The 18,036-nt window shown below is 39.1% G+C and overlaps 1 protein-coding gene across 1 annotated transcript in view; it reads right to left on the bottom strand.

Moving 5' to 3' along the window:
* The window catches only part of CTR9 (CTR9 homolog, Paf1/RNA polymerase II complex component), a 29,103-nt gene extending 11,340 nt beyond the window's left edge, over positions 1-17,763 (bottom strand). The window contains exons 1-16 of the mRNA XM_074273241.1: positions 17,186-17,763; positions 15,277-15,375; positions 13,872-14,111; positions 12,565-12,682; positions 11,768-11,857; positions 9,455-9,603; positions 8,109-8,216; positions 6,970-7,314; positions 5,776-5,865; positions 5,538-5,666; positions 5,242-5,425; positions 4,680-4,768; positions 3,780-3,965; positions 3,593-3,680; positions 3,225-3,373; positions 191-307 (exon numbers count right to left, since the gene is read on the bottom strand). Of these exons, the coding sequence (XP_074129342.1) occupies positions 191-307; positions 3,225-3,373; positions 3,593-3,680; positions 3,780-3,965; positions 4,680-4,768; positions 5,242-5,425; positions 5,538-5,666; positions 5,776-5,865; positions 6,970-7,314; positions 8,109-8,216; positions 9,455-9,603; positions 11,768-11,857; positions 12,565-12,682; positions 13,872-14,111; positions 15,277-15,375; positions 17,186-17,230 (2,226 nt within the window). The 5' untranslated portion in view covers positions 17,231-17,763. The remainder of the gene's footprint in view (positions 1-190; positions 308-3,224; positions 3,374-3,592; positions 3,681-3,779; positions 3,966-4,679; positions 4,769-5,241; positions 5,426-5,537; positions 5,667-5,775; positions 5,866-6,969; positions 7,315-8,108; positions 8,217-9,454; positions 9,604-11,767; positions 11,858-12,564; positions 12,683-13,871; positions 14,112-15,276; positions 15,376-17,185) is intronic.
* Positions 17,764-18,036: the final 273 nt, after the last annotated feature.

Genomic DNA, 18,036 nt, shown 5'->3' with positions numbered 1-18,036 from the left:
CTGTGTTCAAAGAAAGCAAAAGGAAATAGTTTCCATGAGCTAAGCCACCTGAGAAAAGGATCTTGGTGTATAATTTTTATTCAGGTAATTTTCAGAGATGCACAAACACAAACAAAAAGGTTTGATGGAGAAATCTCAGGCCACCATCCCTCACATCAAATCCAAAGTTTTGATTAAACAAACTTTTTACCTTTAGCAAAGTTTGTTTGCATTCCTGCAGCTTGCCACACTTGAAGAGAGCACGGGCCAAATACAGGACAACCTCTGTATTCTGATGTTTGTAGAACTTTCGGAGGCAGTTTTCATACTATAAAGAAAAAAGAAAGTGTTTGAAACACAATGGAGTTGTCAAGACCATTTCAGTTTGTGAGCATGATCTTGTGTAATTAATATTTATTTGTGGGACACAATCAATTCTGAATTAACTGTACCAACAGCAGGCAGAAGAGTATACAAATTTGGAGGATAAGCTGGCAACAAAATATAATTTTATTTTTTATAAGAATAGCTTTTTATTTTTCAAAATACATGCAAAGTTAGCATTCAATATTTGTCCTGCAAAATTCTGTGTTCCAAATTTTCTCCTTCCTTCCCCTTTTCCCCCTCCAATATGCAAGTCTTCTAAACATATTTCCACATTTATCATGCTGCATAAGAAAAATGAGATCAAAGAGGAAAAAAATAAGAAAAAAACAAGCATACAACAAAAAATGAAACAAAATAAAATTTTAAATAATAACTTGCCCTCCCAAATTTTTTTCCTAGCTCCAATCATTCAGTCTTTCTACTCAACCCCCTTCTGGCTCAGTCCTACTGGGGATAGCAGGGGTCCTGTCCAAATAGCTAGAAAGATCCCACTGTCTATTGAAGATGACTAAGATAAATCAAGCCAACTATAGTATCTTGAACAAAAATTTCGTGGTTTTTTTTAAACAGGTAGAATGCATACACACACACACACACACACACATACACACACACACACACAACTATATTACAATAAGGTTCTGTACAATAAGGCTATTTTCATGGCCTAGCAGATGGTGACTGGCTGAATTAATCTCAATCTCTATAATGAATATACAACAAATGCCTTCTATGGTCCTTGTTTATCTAAGTCTCACTGCATAAAATGACAGCAGCTAACATTTATATAGCATTTAATTGATCATAAAATGCTTTATTTTCATTATCTCATTTGATGCTCAATGAGAGATACATGTAGTAATAGAAATGTTATTACCCTCCATCTGATAAACAAGTAAACCAGACACAAAGAAAAGTGGCTAGGTGATTAAAAAGATGAGCTCTCAGAACAGCATTTGGATTTCTGGACAAGTTAAAATTGTACTGACAATGCCAAGCATATAGTAGGCATTTAATAAATGCTTTTTGATCAATATGACCCTGGCCAGAGAGGGAATATGTTTGATAGGGACCAATTAAAATGTATTTGCCTGAAAACTTGCAAATGAAAGCAAAAGAGCTCAAATGAAAAGAAGAATGGTAAAAAACTACAACAAATATCCATGAAATTGGATACTATAAAGAAGGGCTACAATGTAAGAAGACTAGAAATAAAGAGATATTCTAAAATTTATAGGAAACAAAATCCAAGGAAGGGACCAGTTACTTAAAGCCCCTGGCTTGAGATGTTTCTACACAAATGTACCAACTATGAGAAATAAGCAAGAAAAGAAAGAGATATTAACTGAAGGAGTCAAATTTGACCCCATAAAGATCACTAAAGCTTGGTGGGATGAGACCTATGATTAGGCTCCCTCTTATGCAAAGATAGTGATATATTCACGAGAAACTCTGGGAACTAAGGCAGGAAGCTCACATAAGTAAAAATCGACAATACTGTATTTGAAGTATTTTATAGACTAGCTAAACTAAAAGAGGAAGAAAAAAATGTAGAATTTACTAAAAAGATCCTAAGTCTTACAAAGGAACATGCCCTAGTAGCAAGAGGAATTTCAAATATCTGGATTATGTCAGCACATTCTCTCTTTGAGAAGAGCAAATCAATTTCAGAACTTGATTTAATGCTAATTTTATCTTTAAAAGATGGAAGAGTGAAAAAAGGGGAATAAATATTCTGTTCCCGATTCTTACCCACAAAGAACTGTCTATCAAGCAGAAAGTATGAACTTTAGTTCAATTCAAATACTAACTAAGCTTCTACTGTGTACAAAGGGATATGTCCATTCTATCTTTGAATCTGTGAAAGAGCCTAAACTAAATACCTAGAAATTCAATTGCTTATGTATATGTTCAAAAGAGAATGATGACAGGAAAAAAGGCCCATGTACATCAACTATCATTTTTTGTATTAGCAAAGAATTAAAAACTCATTGATTAGGGAATGGCTACCTACACCAACTGTGGTACCCTGTAAGAAACAACAAATGTGATGAATACAGAGAAGTATGGGAAGATTTAGATGAACTAATGCTAAGTAAAGGAAGCAGAGCCAGGAAAAAACTAAAAATAGTAACTAGAACAATGTTAAAGAATAACAAACTAATCAGAACAGGATGCTGCCAATTTAATTGACCTAAAGAAGAGCTACAAGAGGGTATTGCCTTTTTACACTTAGCACACATGAGAAGACTATTTGCAACATTGCACAGAACGTCAGATTTTTTTTCAATGTTTTAAGTTATGCCAAACTATTCTTTACCCTCTTGAAATGTAGGTGATATAGAATCAATAATAAAAAAAATTATTTTAAAAACTTTAAAAAAGTAATATCCAAAAGTGTGAATAAGCTGGTCCAATGAGTTCCCCTTCACTAGATATATTCAAGAAAAGGTGTGAATGACCATTTGCTAGTTACATTGGATAAATAATCTCTAGTCATTCATCTTAGAAATTTTACAAATTTAAGGTGCGCATACTTTAACAAATTTAGAGCATTCCCTAACTTACTAGAGTTCAGTTACTTCATGCTTCAAATTAGTGCATGCTAAAAACATAATTATTAACAGTAGTGAACTATAATTAATACTGGATATTCCCATTATGTTTGCTCATAACAGGCTCTGACATATTTCTGAATGAACATTAGGAAGAATGACAAAATACTGGTATTTAATTCCACTAGAGGGCAGAAGTGATTAAGTGTACAAGTCCCTCAATAAAACTGGTATTTAAAAACCTGTATTTTTAGCCCAAATTTTCTATTATTTTTAGATAATGCAGAGAGATATATACATTACCATTTGAACAGCACTGATATATTGCTTCTGCTCCACGTAGATATGTGCTAAGTTTAGCCACACATCACTAATATCTGCAGTTGCCTCTCTTACTTGGGCAAATACATCACGAGCCTCACGGAAATATCCCTTGTGGGCCAACACAGCACCTAAAGAGAAGGGAAATATACAAATTTTTTTTTAATAAATTTAAGCTGGCAATGCCCAGTAGGAAATTAGGACAGATAAAAATGGCAAATCATATTTCAGAATAATTTTATTTATAGAGAAATTCAGGGTAATAACCTCAGTGTTGAACTAAGATTCACCATCACTCGTCTCCGAATCATAAATTTCAAAATAGTGCAAATATACAAGCCTTACACTACCTATGCCATTGGCAGCATAGAGGTTCTTAGGATCATTTCTGAGGACTTGCTTGTAGATGGCTAGTGCACGATCCTGATGTCGCTTTTCCTAAAGAAGAGAAATAACATGGCTAGTTAAGAGATCCTAGGCAGTTTAGTCAAAACAAAGACAAAAACGAATCCTACCTTCAGTAAATAAAAATATTACCTTCTCTCGGTCTCTAGTGGGTTGATGCAAAGTTTGTAGCCAAACATTGCCAAGGGCTAGCATAGAATATGTGTCATTTTGAGTGGATGGTTGTTTTAATATTCTTTCAAATTTCTTTTGACCTGGACCCCATTCTTGCTTGGCCAAATGAAGATTGCCAATCAGAGACCAAGCATCTGGATGATCCTGAAAGACATGTTAAAAGATTTTATTCTAGGTCCCAGAAAGTTTATTCTGAGCCCCAGAAGGGAAGGGGCTTCCTCATAATTATAAGGTAATCAGTGGAAGAGCTAGTATGAGATTCAGAACTTTGAAAATATTGTAGTCCAGTGCCCTATGCTAACTTTTCAATTATGGTACAATAGAAAGCTCAATGGACTGCAAACAAAACTTCAAGGATTTGAAGAATGAGACATCACAAAAACTAAGTATGTAAATTATTTCACACAAACAAGGACAAATTTTATCCCAAGTCATGTGAAAAGGTGATTGCAGGTTACCTTAGTTTTATGGAGAAATAGTTGAGGGCGGAAGGTTGAAGATAAGAACAAATAGATTAGCTATATGAATATAATACTAGATATCAAGTGCTGATTAATAGATTACCATTTGCTGAGGATGCAATAGAGGAGCCAATAAATAAATAAATATATTTTTTTAAAAAATAGGACCTTTTAGGTCCCCTCCAACTCATAACATTTTATGAGTTTCCCCAAAGTCCATGTAACTAATATACAATCACACAACCTACATTTCTTTAATAATGTTGGCTCTTTAAAAGAAATAAAAATTGGAAAACAAGAGACCTGAGATCAACAGGTCATAGTCTTTAAAGAAATACATTCACTATATGATAAACTGAAAATTTTCATTTCTCAAAAAGGTTTTAATATTACCAACCTGATTGATCTGAAGAGCTTCTTTAAACCAATCTGAAGCCTCATAAAAGTTTCCTTTATCTCTAGCCATTGCTCCTAAGCGCAAATAGCCTGAAAGAAATGTTTGTTAAAAAATCAACTATATAAAATCGAACTTTAGCTTAAATTCTACCTCTTCAGTCCTCTTCAAAGTTCAAATCTTGCATGCCATCCAAATTTCTCCCAATATTCAGCAACAAAAATTGTACAATTCAAGAAAGTTCTGCCTCTTTCCTATGAATCACAAACACCGAGCCCAACCCCCGTTCCTCTCCATTCATATTTCTGGCCATTTCCCCTTATCTAGAGTATCCCCAATTTCCCCAATTCTATTTATTCTTTAAGGCCATGCTCAAATTTGGCCAGTAAAGAGTTAAATTCTATGAAGCCAGAAATTGTATCTTTTATATATTCTATAGCTAATGTTATTTTTGATTTAACAAGTTTCCACGTTCCTAATTTTTGCTTTCTTTGTTAAATAAATGTATGTTAGATGAATAACTGAATGACTTGCAGGGTTTTTAAAAGTAACTTGAAATTCTTACAGTCAACATAATTAGGATGTTCTCGCAATATATTTTTATACAGCTTTTCTGCTTCGTGGAATTCACACATTGCCTCATAAAGCCTGGCCAGATTGTATGATGTTGTAACTGAGATGGCATTATAGTAATGTTCATCATGCTCAGCTTCTGCCTTTGCACGATCCAAAGATGCCAAAAAATATTTCTGTTAAAAATAGAAAAACAACTTTAAAAAAAAAATGGTAGGTCAGGGCTAACTTGAAAAACAAAAAAACCCCTACATGCTCCTGAAGGATACAGACATCCCTTTTTCTCACCTTTGCCTCTCCTAAATTTCCGAGTCTAAAATGGAGGGCGCCCACATTATTCAGAATTTCTGGGGGGACGTCAGCCTGTACCTTTTCCTGCAGGATACGGGTTGCTGTTCCATAAGCTGACAGTGCACCCTGTAAGCCCATAAAGACAGAAGAAGGCCTAAGTCATGATGATGACCAATGCATTCACAAGTTGGACACTGTGCAGGGCCCAGCTAAAAGGGAATTCTCTGCCACTTACCTGTATGTCAGTCTGCTCTAGGATTTGTGCCAATTCAATCCAGGCCTCAACATCATCTGGATACTGCTCTGTGACCTTCTTCAAGTGGCCCTGAGACAGAGAGAGGAGATGTCAGGATCAGGGTTCCATCCACAAGTCACCACCAATGCACCATTAAAGTATCCAAAGCAGTGCTTGTCAAGGTGATAAAAAATTAAATAATCAAAATTTAGGTAGCACCAAGGAGAAGTCAGATCTGACTCAGTCAGGAAATGGGCTGGATACCAGCTTTGCTATGACTTCACTGTGTGGCCCTGGGCATGTCATTCTACCTTTATGAGCCTGAGCTAAAGTGAAAACTGGAGTTATCTGACCCATAAAATCTTTGGTAAACTACAAAGCAGCGTATCATCATCATCACCACCACCACCACCACCACCACCACCACCACCACCACCACCACTATTATTAAGATGATTTTCCCCTGAAATCTTACGCTTGAGGCATGAAAGAAAGCCTGAGTTTGTAAAAGGTCTTAAGGTTAATATAGTCCAAGCCTTGGCAATCATAAGCCAAGTCAAATTAATTCCCAGGTTCACAGTACATAAGAGGAATGAAGTGGTTACCCAAAAGGGAATTATTTTGGTTATAGCAAATCATGAATGCCATTTATTTATGTATTTATTTTGTGAAGCAATTGGTTAAGTGAATTGCCCAGCTAATAGGTGTTAAGTTTTTGAGGCTGGATTTGAACTTAGGTCCTTGATTCCAGGGCCAGTACTCTCTCCTCCGCGCCACTTAGCTGTCCCAATGAACATTATTTTCTAAGACTAAGAGGCTCTGTGTGATCTTTGTTGGCATAAAGAATGGCATGGAGATAAAATAACCACTTTTATGAAGTAGTACATTCTATTATTAATAATTCAACTAAAATACCACTTACTACAAGATTTTCCTAATCTCTCCAATTCTAATGCCTTCCCTCTTTGAATTATTTCCTATTTATCCTACACATAGCTTGTTTGTACACATTTGATTACTTGCTGTCTCCTCCATTATCTTGTAAGCTATTGAAGGCAGGAACTCTTGCTTGCCTCTTGTATTGTCAGCATTTAGCACAGTGCCTGGGATATAGCAGGTCTTTAATGCATATTTACTGACTGACTAACATCCATTTGGAGATCATTTCAGAATAACCAAGATTTTTAGATGTACCTTGGCAATATCTCGTTTGTCTTGATCTTCTGAGGCAGCATAGAGAGAGCCAAGAATTTTCATTGTTTCATAATTGTTGGGATAGGCTTTCAAAACTTTCTCAAAGCATTGAGATGCATTCTCCTTGTCACCTCGGTAAATATACATTTGGCCCAAACCAAAAAAGGGTAGTACGAAAGAGGATGAGGCAAACTGGGTGGCTTGATAGTAGTACTGGAAAGCTTGGTCATAGTCTTCCTGAACATGGAAAGACCTAGCCAGCTGATAACAGCTTTCTGCCTGCATAGCTTCCACCTCTGTGTTATGAAAAGCATGGAGAGCCAAGTGTTGGACTTTGCTATAATCCTAAAAAATGAAGAACACAAGATAAAACACCACAAACTGCAGTCATAAAAGATGATTTTATACAAAACTTATCCAGAATAGGTGACCAAAATAATTATATCATTGGTACTAAACCACTTGAAACTTTCAGTTAAGTTTTCGCCACTATCTTTGTTTAACAAAACTATGCCATGAAAAGGACATTATGCACTCAATAATCCTTTACTTTAATGAGGCATGTTAGGAAAAAAAAACTGCATTCCTAATTCCTGGTTTTATCTCTTAAAAGCTATCAGTAAGAATTCTATACTGAGAGAAGAAAGAAAACACTTCCTAAAATTAAAAGGTTCAAATTTTACTCTACAGGGACCACTGTAGTGTGTGTACAAATCACACTTCCTGTAATAATGACTCAATTTATATATAGCTTTAAGTTCCACAAGGTTTTCTTTTCACAATATCCCTCAAAGGTGGAGAGCACAAAATTCATCTCTCAATTTACAGATGAGAAACTGAGAGTCAGAATGCCTAAGGGACTTGTCCTGAGGCATCCAGCTAGAATATGAAGAGTCTGGATTTGAAGCCACCTTTTTTTGCTAATTCCAATTCTACTCCTCTTCCTTTTCCACTGAGAGAGCTCATCACATAAACTGATACCCAGATCATGGCATATCAATTAAGTGAGGGGTCAATATAAAAACTTGGGTCCCAACCTATCCCTATGGGCCTCAGACCAATTTTCCATTAGTGTAAAAGGTGAAACATCATATGCTTTGAAGCAAGATCAAGAAATAAAGAAAAAAGATTTCTCAAACCTTTTTGAAGAAGAAGTGATTTGCCAAGTGGTTCAGTACCATAGGATTGCTAGGATCAATTGTATATGCTCGGGAAAGAAGCTGGACACCATTTTTGATAGAGTCCGCCTAAACAAAATACAGGGATTGGGTTAAGAGTGTGAGTGAATAATAAGCTGAGAGCAATTTTTCTAAAGTCTTCTTTTCAAACTTTTAAAGATATGAATATTACACAAAGCCAAAACCAGATAATAATTTAGTTCTTTACTTGTCTGAATATTTAACTTAAGATACTTATGTTGTCCAATAATTCAATATTCAATTGCAAGCACAATTTTATAATAGTTTTAATTTTGGAAATATTCCCTCATATTCTAATTTTGGGTATATGAACATTATTTGAGACAAATGATTTAAAATTAACACTAGCTTAATATGGTAAGCAATAGAAAGTATCCCAATATATTGCTATGAATTACATTTTAAGCTGTAAAGAAACTTTTCACAACAGTGTCATATCTGTTATTTAAGTGTCTGTGATAATGCTGCTATGGCTGAAATGGCCCTCTTCCTTAAGCCAGGCCACCTCACTGTAAGGGCCCTTTAAATGGGCGGACACAGTGCATCGGGAGATTGAGGCCCAGAAGTAATTTCTGTGGATATTAGGACTGCCCTTGGGCGGGATCCTGGCCATATTGAGATAGTTTCGTAATGGGTGACTCTCTCGCTGATTGGCTGTGTGTGTGACCTCACAGGCCCTATGTAAGCCCACTGCAGGCAGCAACCGCCCTCTTTAACCTCCTGCTGTTCACCCTGGCTTCCCAGCCTGGGTGGCCAAGCCAAGATGGGTAGCCAAAAGAGGTAAGGGTTTTGGTAGTGAACACATGGGTCTTCTGACCAGGTGTTCACTCGGGAACCAACAAGTCAGGGCATCAGTTAGGGCATTATGTGAGTAGGTATAATAAAGGCTTTTAAGATTACACGTGGCTGTTCTTGAGTGCGCTACCGGTTATTAAGCTATAGATTCAAGAGATTATGGCCAGAGACCTTAGAAGGCCTCAGAGGAGGCGAGCCGGGTAGAGCTCACACTGCAAAGGACAGTGGTCAAAGGTACTCTGGTGGGTCTAGGACAGACTAGTAATTGTAACTGCCAGGAGAGCACGTTACACCTCACAAACCATTTTCTAGATGATTTGTAAGAATACATCTTTATATTATGCAAAGGAAAAAAAAAAAACTATATAGGAAATTATGTTTTTTTCCAACCTATAGTTTGGGCTCATCTTTTTAGCTAAATGGATTCTTTGAGAATTTCTCTATTGATAACCAAATCAACCAGTACTTGGATTATTTTCTTACTTACATACCTCTTTATTATTGAGTTCTAGGACAGCCAATCCAACTAATGCTCCCACACACTTGGAGTTGAGCTCCAGGGCCCTACTGAATGCCAAGCGAGCTTTCTCCAGTTTGTTCAGTTTCACAAAGCAATGCCCCATTCCCAGGCGGACTTCAGCTAAAAAAATATAAAATCAAGTCATTCAACCTGTTAAACTAAGGCATTTTTTTCCCATTATTTCTCTCAAATGAGTATCAGTCCAACCCGTCTATATTTTAATTAACTAATGGACTTTTACAAAGTCCATTATTATCACATTACTGATTTTTTTCAATAAGTCAACTCCTCCCCAATGAGTCCTTCCCCAAGTATTTAATGATGTAAACCTTCCCCAAGAGAATGCAAAAATACCTCACACTGGTGTAATGTGCAACACATATCCTAATACCATTGTTAGACTGTGCTTCCAAATGACAATTTTCAGAAAGAAAGAACAGTTCCCTTGAAAGTGAAAAACTCTGTGATCAACAATACATTTTTATGTATTGTCCATTTCACAGATCTACACTTTATGTAACATAACATTTTGTAACATTTATATAACACAACAGCCAGAGAAGGTTTGCTGTCACACACACACTGACCATAATTTGCTTGTCTGAGAGAATGAAAGAGCATTTCAAAAAAAAGGTTCTGAGCAGGCAATAAAGAATCAGAGCTACAAGCAGCAAACCACAGCTGGGTTTGCTAGGAAATTCCTACAGTGATTATAGAAGAAAGAGATTTCTGTGATATAGTGGAGTCATTAAAATAGAGCACCAGACACCTATGGCCAAAACTACTATCTTAAAGAGGGAATAAGACTGACAAGTACTTTTTAGACATAATGCTTCTGACAGTTTTCTTGTTTATATGTAAGAAAGTAGCCAAAAGGCAGTGTAATGAAATTCTGAAGCATTGAAATCTATCCTCTGGCTATAAGAAATACAGTACCTGGTACATAGTAAACATTTTTGATCTAGCCACTGATATTTACTTTCTGAATGTTGTATTTAACACTAAGACTTTAAAGGCAAAAAGAAATTGTGATTAATAGTCCTATTTCCTTTTTTGAGAGGCTTATGAGATTCGGAGAACAGGAAAAAAGAGATAGTGAGAATGAGTATACCTAGATTTCAGCAAAGTATCTAACCAAATCAATCAATGAGCAATTATTAAACATGTATGTGTCAAGCATTCTGCTAAACTCTGGGGACATAAAGACAGAAACCAAATAGTTCTTCTGCTCAAGCTGACATTTTATCAGGGGAACACGAATGCATTAGGTAAATATAAAATAAACAATCTCGTTGAAGAATTTTTTGGGGGTAGAAATCAAGAAAGTCCCATTATCCTCTGCCCTGGTCAGACCACACTTGGATCACGTGAATTGTTATGGGCCAGAACTCCAAAACAAAGGTATTTGTGGAAGCTCAAGCCCTGGGATGAAGAGCCAGATTCAATCACTTCATCTCACACCCTGTGGTGGCAGGCTCTCCTCCTCAGCTTCTCCACTGAAACCAAGACTCTGGAAGGCTTTTAAGAAAGCTAGCCCAGGCCCCAGGGAAGGAAAATAGATTGTAAAGGACATAATAAAGGATTTGGACTTTAACACCTGGCTATTCTTGTGGTGATTACTCAACTGAAATGAAGGCTGCTCCCAAGACCTCCAGAAAACCCAACCAAGAACATTACAACGAATAACATTTTAAGGAAGGACACTACCAAGAAAGAACATGCTCCAAGGAAGCCACCAGAGTTGTGAAGGGAACTGAAACCATGGCACATGGGATCAGAAGAATCTTGGAATGTTGCTATGAAAGAGAACATTAGATTAGGAAGGGCATAATGACTACCTTCAGATATCTCAAGGATTCATACCAAGAAGGGGTTATTAGATTTGTTCTGCTTGGCTTGGGAAGGAAGAACTTTCAATATGAGGCAACATTTCCCAGTAATTAAGAGCTATCTGAAAGTGAAGGTCTCTTCTACCTTGTAAAGTAGTGAATTCCTTGTTAATAGAATTCTTAAACTACAAAACTGTTGGGAATGTTGTGGAAAAACTCATGCTTTTGATTCTAATGACTTGAAGGGACTCGATTCTGTGACTTGAAGGGACATATCACCTATTATCTTGTTTGAAAAACAAAATGAAGATTTTAAAAATTCTCACCATCATCTCCAATTCTATCTGAAGTACATTTTCTCATATAACCTCAGAGTTAAAAAGTATACCACTAAACTACCAATATTTTAAGCTGGGTCATAGCTTCAAAACTACTGAGTTTTGCTCTTCCCTTACCTGGACATCCTGGGTTGGTCCGCAGTGCTTTTTTATAGTATGCAAGGGCTCCTCTATAATCTTTCTTGTTGAATGAAATACAAGCTTTACCTATCATGATTAACCAAAAAAAAAAAAAAAAAAAAAAAAGCAGTCAGTACATAGTGCTAGTTTAAACTAGGGCTTCTTAAACTTTTCCCATTCTCTACTTTTTTACTTAAGAAATTTTGATACAACTCCAGATATATAGTTATTCAAATGAAACATTTACTGTTAAAATCCTAATTTTGCCACCACCACATTCAGTTACATGATCCCATATGGGATCATTACCTACAATTTAAGAAGCTTTGATTTAAAGAATGTAAGACTTCAGTATAAATACACAATATAAAAACCAATACACTTTTAGGATTAGCAATTAGCCTCCATATAGCAGTAACAATTTGTGTCCTTAAACATTATAGCTCTAGCTTTACCTTTAAAATGATTCTCTAAACCAGTTTGGTATATTGTGCAAATAAAGAGGGATCACTGTTTATTAAACATTCAATGCTCAGGAATGTATTTTATTCTTAATTCATAGAGTGATTAATTTTCATTAATTTCAACCATAAAAAAGCTTGCTTTCTCTTCATCACAGATTTTCTCCATTGAACTTTTTAAGGCACTCTTCAGAGAATAAGCTTCATTTTTAGTAATAAAACTCTCTCCCCTTTGCTAAAGGACCAGGGTCTAACTTACGATTATTGAGAACTATATTCCTGACAAAGGAGAATAAATGGAGATTCCTAAAATAGCTATCAAAAAAGGCTTACCAAGAAGGGCTGGTATGTTATTTGGAGACTGGTTGAGTACAAAATGAAACTGTGCATCAGCCTGGTCCATTTTGTCACCTTCCAACAGACAGAAACAGGCTCTTCCCAATAAATGGTTCTGGATAAAAAGATACACCAAATTAGATTTCCCTTATGATAGAAGACCGATATTTATTCCCAAAGAACTTGTGACAATGAAAAAGACTGGTTAAGATAAATGGAGATAAATGCTTTTAATTGTAATATATAAATAAGTGGTGGACAATTCTTAACAATGATCTAAAAAAAACTACATTTTTTCACTAGTAATTCTGATGACAAAAAACACTACAAGTTTACAAATTCTGTCTGGAACCTATGATCCCCCATTGAAGAAAATAAGATGTTTGAACTGTCCATTCGAAGTGTGTGGTTATACAGGAGAATTTTAATTGTTACTTTCATGCAAGTAAGTTCTTTATAAAAATTAAACAGAAGTGAATAGCAGGATGACAATAGATTGAATTGTATTTAGAGAAGGTATAAATGGTATTTTCAGTTCACTTGAGCTATTCCCTAAATGCCATCTTTCAAACACCAATATTCTCTGCATGTTGGACGCTAGATATATGACTACAAATCACTTATCACTACAATCCTGGAAAATCAACCCTGAAGTTGGCCCCCAAAAGCAATGAAAAATTTCATATTGGATGAGAGCATGGTACAGGGTGAAAAGTACTCAAGTACAATCCAATTCTGCAAATTACTGACTTTGGCTAAATCACTTCATTTCTTAGAGGCTGTTTCCTTATTTTCTAATTAAAGGAGCTAGACTAGATTAACATTTGAGGTTTCTTCTGGTTCTCCATCTATGACCCTATGATCCGTATTACCAATGGTGAGTGGAATCTGTAAAATGACACTGAGGACAAACAGGCAGTCAAAGGCCTGAAACGCTGCCTTCAGAATATTAAGAGGCCTGTGGGAGGTACGAAGTGTGCTGGGCAGCTCCTCTGGTGGCCTCTGGGAAGAACAGGAATGAAAAGTGCACAGGGGGAGAAGGAGGGGTGCTGTGTGATCTGTACAGGGGGGAAAGAAGGGGACACCAACCATATCAAACAGAGCCCACATTTTCCCAAGGATTTAAAAAACAACAAAGATGGTTTGCTTTTCATCAGAAATCTCTCTTTGGTCAAATCATCTTTCATTTCTTTAAGAAAAATAAGTCTATTTCATTAAACAATAACCTGCCCTGTGGATGTAAATCACACCCAGAAGCTCTCAGTTGAAACTGTGACTAGGGAAAGCTTTCTTTTCTGTTTTACCTGATCATACATGATAATTTTGTCAGCCATTGTATACAACAACGTTGCCTGGGTGATGAGCTCTTTCTTATTGTCCTTGTTTTTTTCTTTCCTAGCCTGCTGGACATAGTAGGCCGCCAATGTATCTAAGCAAGTCATCTGGTCTTTTTCATGGTCTCTATAATCCAGGTTGCCATCTATTCGTGCTGCTTCCAACAACTTCACAAAATCTTCTGTTTTGCCTTGCTTGTAATATTCCAGCTAAAAAAGAAAAATTAGACAGGAGATAGCAACTGAGTTGAATTCTTAAGAAAACTAGGGATTCATAGGCACAGACATTTCAATCATGGAGAACAGTCTGTGAAAATGTGCCAAGGAAATACAATGTCAAATTCAGGACAGTTCAAGAGTTTGTGGAGGGTAGTATAGCATGAAATATATTTGGACAAGCAGGATGAAGCCAGATTTTGAATATGGCAGTGAGGTGGGTTGATCTGCTTCATGAATATTAATTTGGCAGGTATGTCGAAGATGAATTGGAGAAGGAAGAAATTAGAAGAAAAGAGATCAATTAAGAATCTATTACAATTGCCTAGAGAAGAGATGATAAAATCTTAATTAAAAGTAGCAGTTATATAAGAAAGGAAAAAGAGGGCAAATGTAAGAAATTTTGTGGAGATAGAACCTAAGAGATCGAGCAACTGACAGTCATGGGGCTGAGGGAAGAGTCAAGGATTATTCCCAAGGTGATAATTCCTAAGAAAGAAAAATGGGAATATTTGGAGAAGGGACACTTTATTGGGGAAGATAAGTTCTTGAGCATGTGCTTGAGATACTAACAGGAGATCTAAGTGGAAATGTTCTTTAGGTAGACAGTGCCGTGGGACTGGAGTTCTGGAGATTAAAGCTGTATGTATAAAATGGGAATCCTGTGCATGGAAATGAAAGCTGAAATTCTTCCTCCCCCAAATAATTCTTCTTCCATATGACATCATTCAAAAGAATATAAGCACAGTAAGGAGAAATGATTGTAAGTTTGCCCTTTATATCCTAAGCTCCTAGCACAAAGACTAATGTATAAGGCACATAAGTATTTAAGAAATATCTGCTGTATTTGTAGAAGCAATTGTTTTTGTTGAATTTACTTCCTAGAAACTTTGGCTGATATGTTTTTACTGTAAGAAAAATTTAAAAACTATGCGGATGATTTTAAATAACTTTTCTTTGAAAATGATGAATATTGTCTATTTAATATGTCAGAATTGTTCAACAAAATGTAAGACAGAAAACTTCTTTGGACACAATATAACTGCAACAGACCTAAAACTTGCCTGAGTGGAAATCAAACACATGTAGCACCTTAAAAGATACATATTATGAATTTATTTTCCTAGTCAGCAAATGAAAAACATTTAGAAATACTAACCGCTAAGGCAATCCATATGTGTAACTGAGTATGTTCCTGTTTCAGAATACTGATAACTTCATCCCCCTCCGGTAACTGATCGAAGTCAAGTTCAATGACCTAAAATACAAAAACACTCGTTTTTCATCATCTACATCCTTGTTCATGGTTATTCTTCCCAAAGTACACGTTTTATTTATCAGCACATACATGCACGTTTATGTAACAAAAGAGAAAAAATAACATGCTCATTTTCAACTCAAAAATGCTGATATCATTCAATGGGAGAGAAATGCTTTGGGCAAGCCCAAGAAATATACAAGTACAAAGAAGTTGGCGCTGCTGGCCAGGGTAGCATCACTTTAGTTATAAAACGCCACTGACGACACCACAAGCACTGCTTTGCATCTGCACTCACAGCCCGGGGGTGCTTCTCTAAGGGAGCGGCCTTAAAGTCCGGCTATTTTAACACTTCAGCAATCTTTGCCTTCGTTAGGGTAGGATGCAGATCGCAAGTCTCCTCCGTGACTCAGGAGGTCTGCGAGCGTTTCCTGGCCCTGGGTCTGTATCCCAAAGAAATCATAAAGGAGGGAAAAGGACCCGCGTGCACAAAATGTTAGTATCAGCTCTTTTTGTGGTAACAAAGAATGGAAAATATCCGCCCATCAACTGGGGAAAGACTGAATAAACTGACACCGGAAGATAACGGAATATTACTCTTGAACAGTCTGGTTTTAGAAAGGCCTGGAAAGATTTCCCCAGACTGATACTGCACAAAACAAGCAGAACCAGGCAGTGTACACAGCAAGCACGAGAATGGGCGCCGATGGGTTAGGAGTCAGTCCTCCTCGCGGCTCAGTGATCCGCAGCAGCCTCCACAGCCTTGGCTCAGAAAACGCCTCTGCCCGCGGATACCGAGACTGAACGTAGACCCGCACATGCCGCGGTCACTTCTTTTGTGTTTTGTTTTCTGTCTCCCCGGGTTTTTCCCTTGGTTCTGATTTTTTCTCTTCCAATAGGATTCATTAAAACAATGTGTATTAAAAATAAAAAAATAATAATAATAAAAAAAAGAAAAGAAAAATAGGGGAAAAAAGAGTTTTTGTGGCCAAAAGTACCACCGCGTCAGCAAATATCCAAGCTGTTAACGGACAGACTTTTTCGAGGCGCGTCCTCAGGAAACATCATCTAGCTGGCGCCAAGTCCGGGCGGGCCAGTGCCCCGACGGGCCCACAGCGCGCCCTCGGAGGAGGAGCCCGAGGAGCACGGCTCGGGAGTAAGGAGGGAGCGGACCACGCTTTCTGCCCGGTAGCCAGCCTGGCCACAGCTCGGAGCGGCACAACTTTAGGTGAGACACTGGAACGTGTGCATCCCCAGGAGTGGAAAGTGCTCCTCCCGGGATGACTTAACTTCAGGGAGTCACATGGGGCAATGGGGGGACACGGAGCCACGGGACCACCGTGGCAGTCGGGGCCCTGCTGTCAGTCAGCCCGGTCCCTCCGGCCGCCCGCCTCAGTTTCCCCTCTGAAGGTAACGCCTCCAGTTCTAGAGAAACAGGTGAGGGGCTCGTGCAGCTGGATGGGATGGGGGGGGGGTGACAGCTACGGGGTGCTGAGCGAAGTTCTCCAAGAGGGCTCCTCCGAGGGAAGGAGGCGGGGCGTCCAGCTCCGTCTCCTCGGACCCCGGTCTGCACCACAGACCCCAGGTCAGTTCGGACCCGAGGCCGGGAGAGGGGGGGGAGAGAGAAGGGAGGGAGGCGGCTCAGACTTCGGTGGGGGGGAAGGGGGTCAGAGGTCAGGGGTCAGGGCAGTTCTCAGCACATAGGGGCGGGGGAAGGGAAAAAAGGAAGAAGGAGGAAGGGGTCCCACCGCCCCGCCCCGCCCCACCCCCTGCTGGGCGGAGGCACCTCCTGGCCCCCGGCTTCGCTCACCTCGTCAGTGTCCCGGAGGGGAATCTCAATGGAGCCTCGCGACATGGCGAGGCCGGGAGCCCGACGCTGGCGGGGCCGGCTTCCGTCCCTTCTCGGCGCTCAGCTCCGGCGGCGTCAAACGCTCCTCCTCAACTCCCCTCCGGCCGCGGAACACAACGAGCAGACGCCGCCACAGCCGAAGGGGGCCCAGGTACTTCCGGCTCCCGACTCTTTTTGAACCGGAAAGAACTCGCACGCGCGAAGGGGCGAGGCTTCACTGGGGGCGGGGCGGGGAGCTGACCCGAAAGGAGTCTGTGGACTGACCTGCGAGTGTTTCAGTCCCCTCCCCCTCTTACCCACCTGGACCCTGAGGCGGGGGGGATGGGGGAGGCACCGGAGCCAAAGAATACCTGCTCCTGGCGGGCTCGGAGTTCGAGTTCGCCGCCTCAGTCCGGCTGCATTAATGGGACAGAGTAACTTGTTTTCTCGAGTCTTTAAAGTCAGAATCCAAACTCTGACGGGACTTTCGGGCTCGTCTCTGAGGAGAAGAATGTGGGGGAAGGGCTGCGGAGTCGGGGGCTGGGCACGGGTTCGGGCCCGTGTTCGAGGGGAACCTTTGTAAACGGCTCCTCCGAAAGTGCGCCGGGGAACGCGCGTCACAATCGGTGCGGGGCCGGGCATCCGGAGAAACGGCCCTGAGGGAAAGGGAGAGACTCGGAAGTCTCGGGGCCGGCTGTCCGTCAGACTGCGGGGATTGGGTGTCGGGTCTCCCTCTGCCAGTGTGGAAAGAGAATTGCCCTTTATTCATAATCTTAGAGAGTTGACTGTGACCAGTTATAGCTCTTCTTCCTCCTCCTCCTCCCTCTCCTCCT

The sequence above is a fragment of the Sminthopsis crassicaudata genome, chromosome 6, assembly GCF_048593235.1.
Source record: "Sminthopsis crassicaudata isolate SCR6 chromosome 6, ASM4859323v1, whole genome shotgun sequence".
NCBI lineage: Eukaryota > Metazoa > Chordata > Mammalia > Dasyuromorphia > Dasyuridae > Sminthopsis > Sminthopsis crassicaudata.
This window is presented reverse-complemented; position numbering and strand designations above follow the sequence as displayed.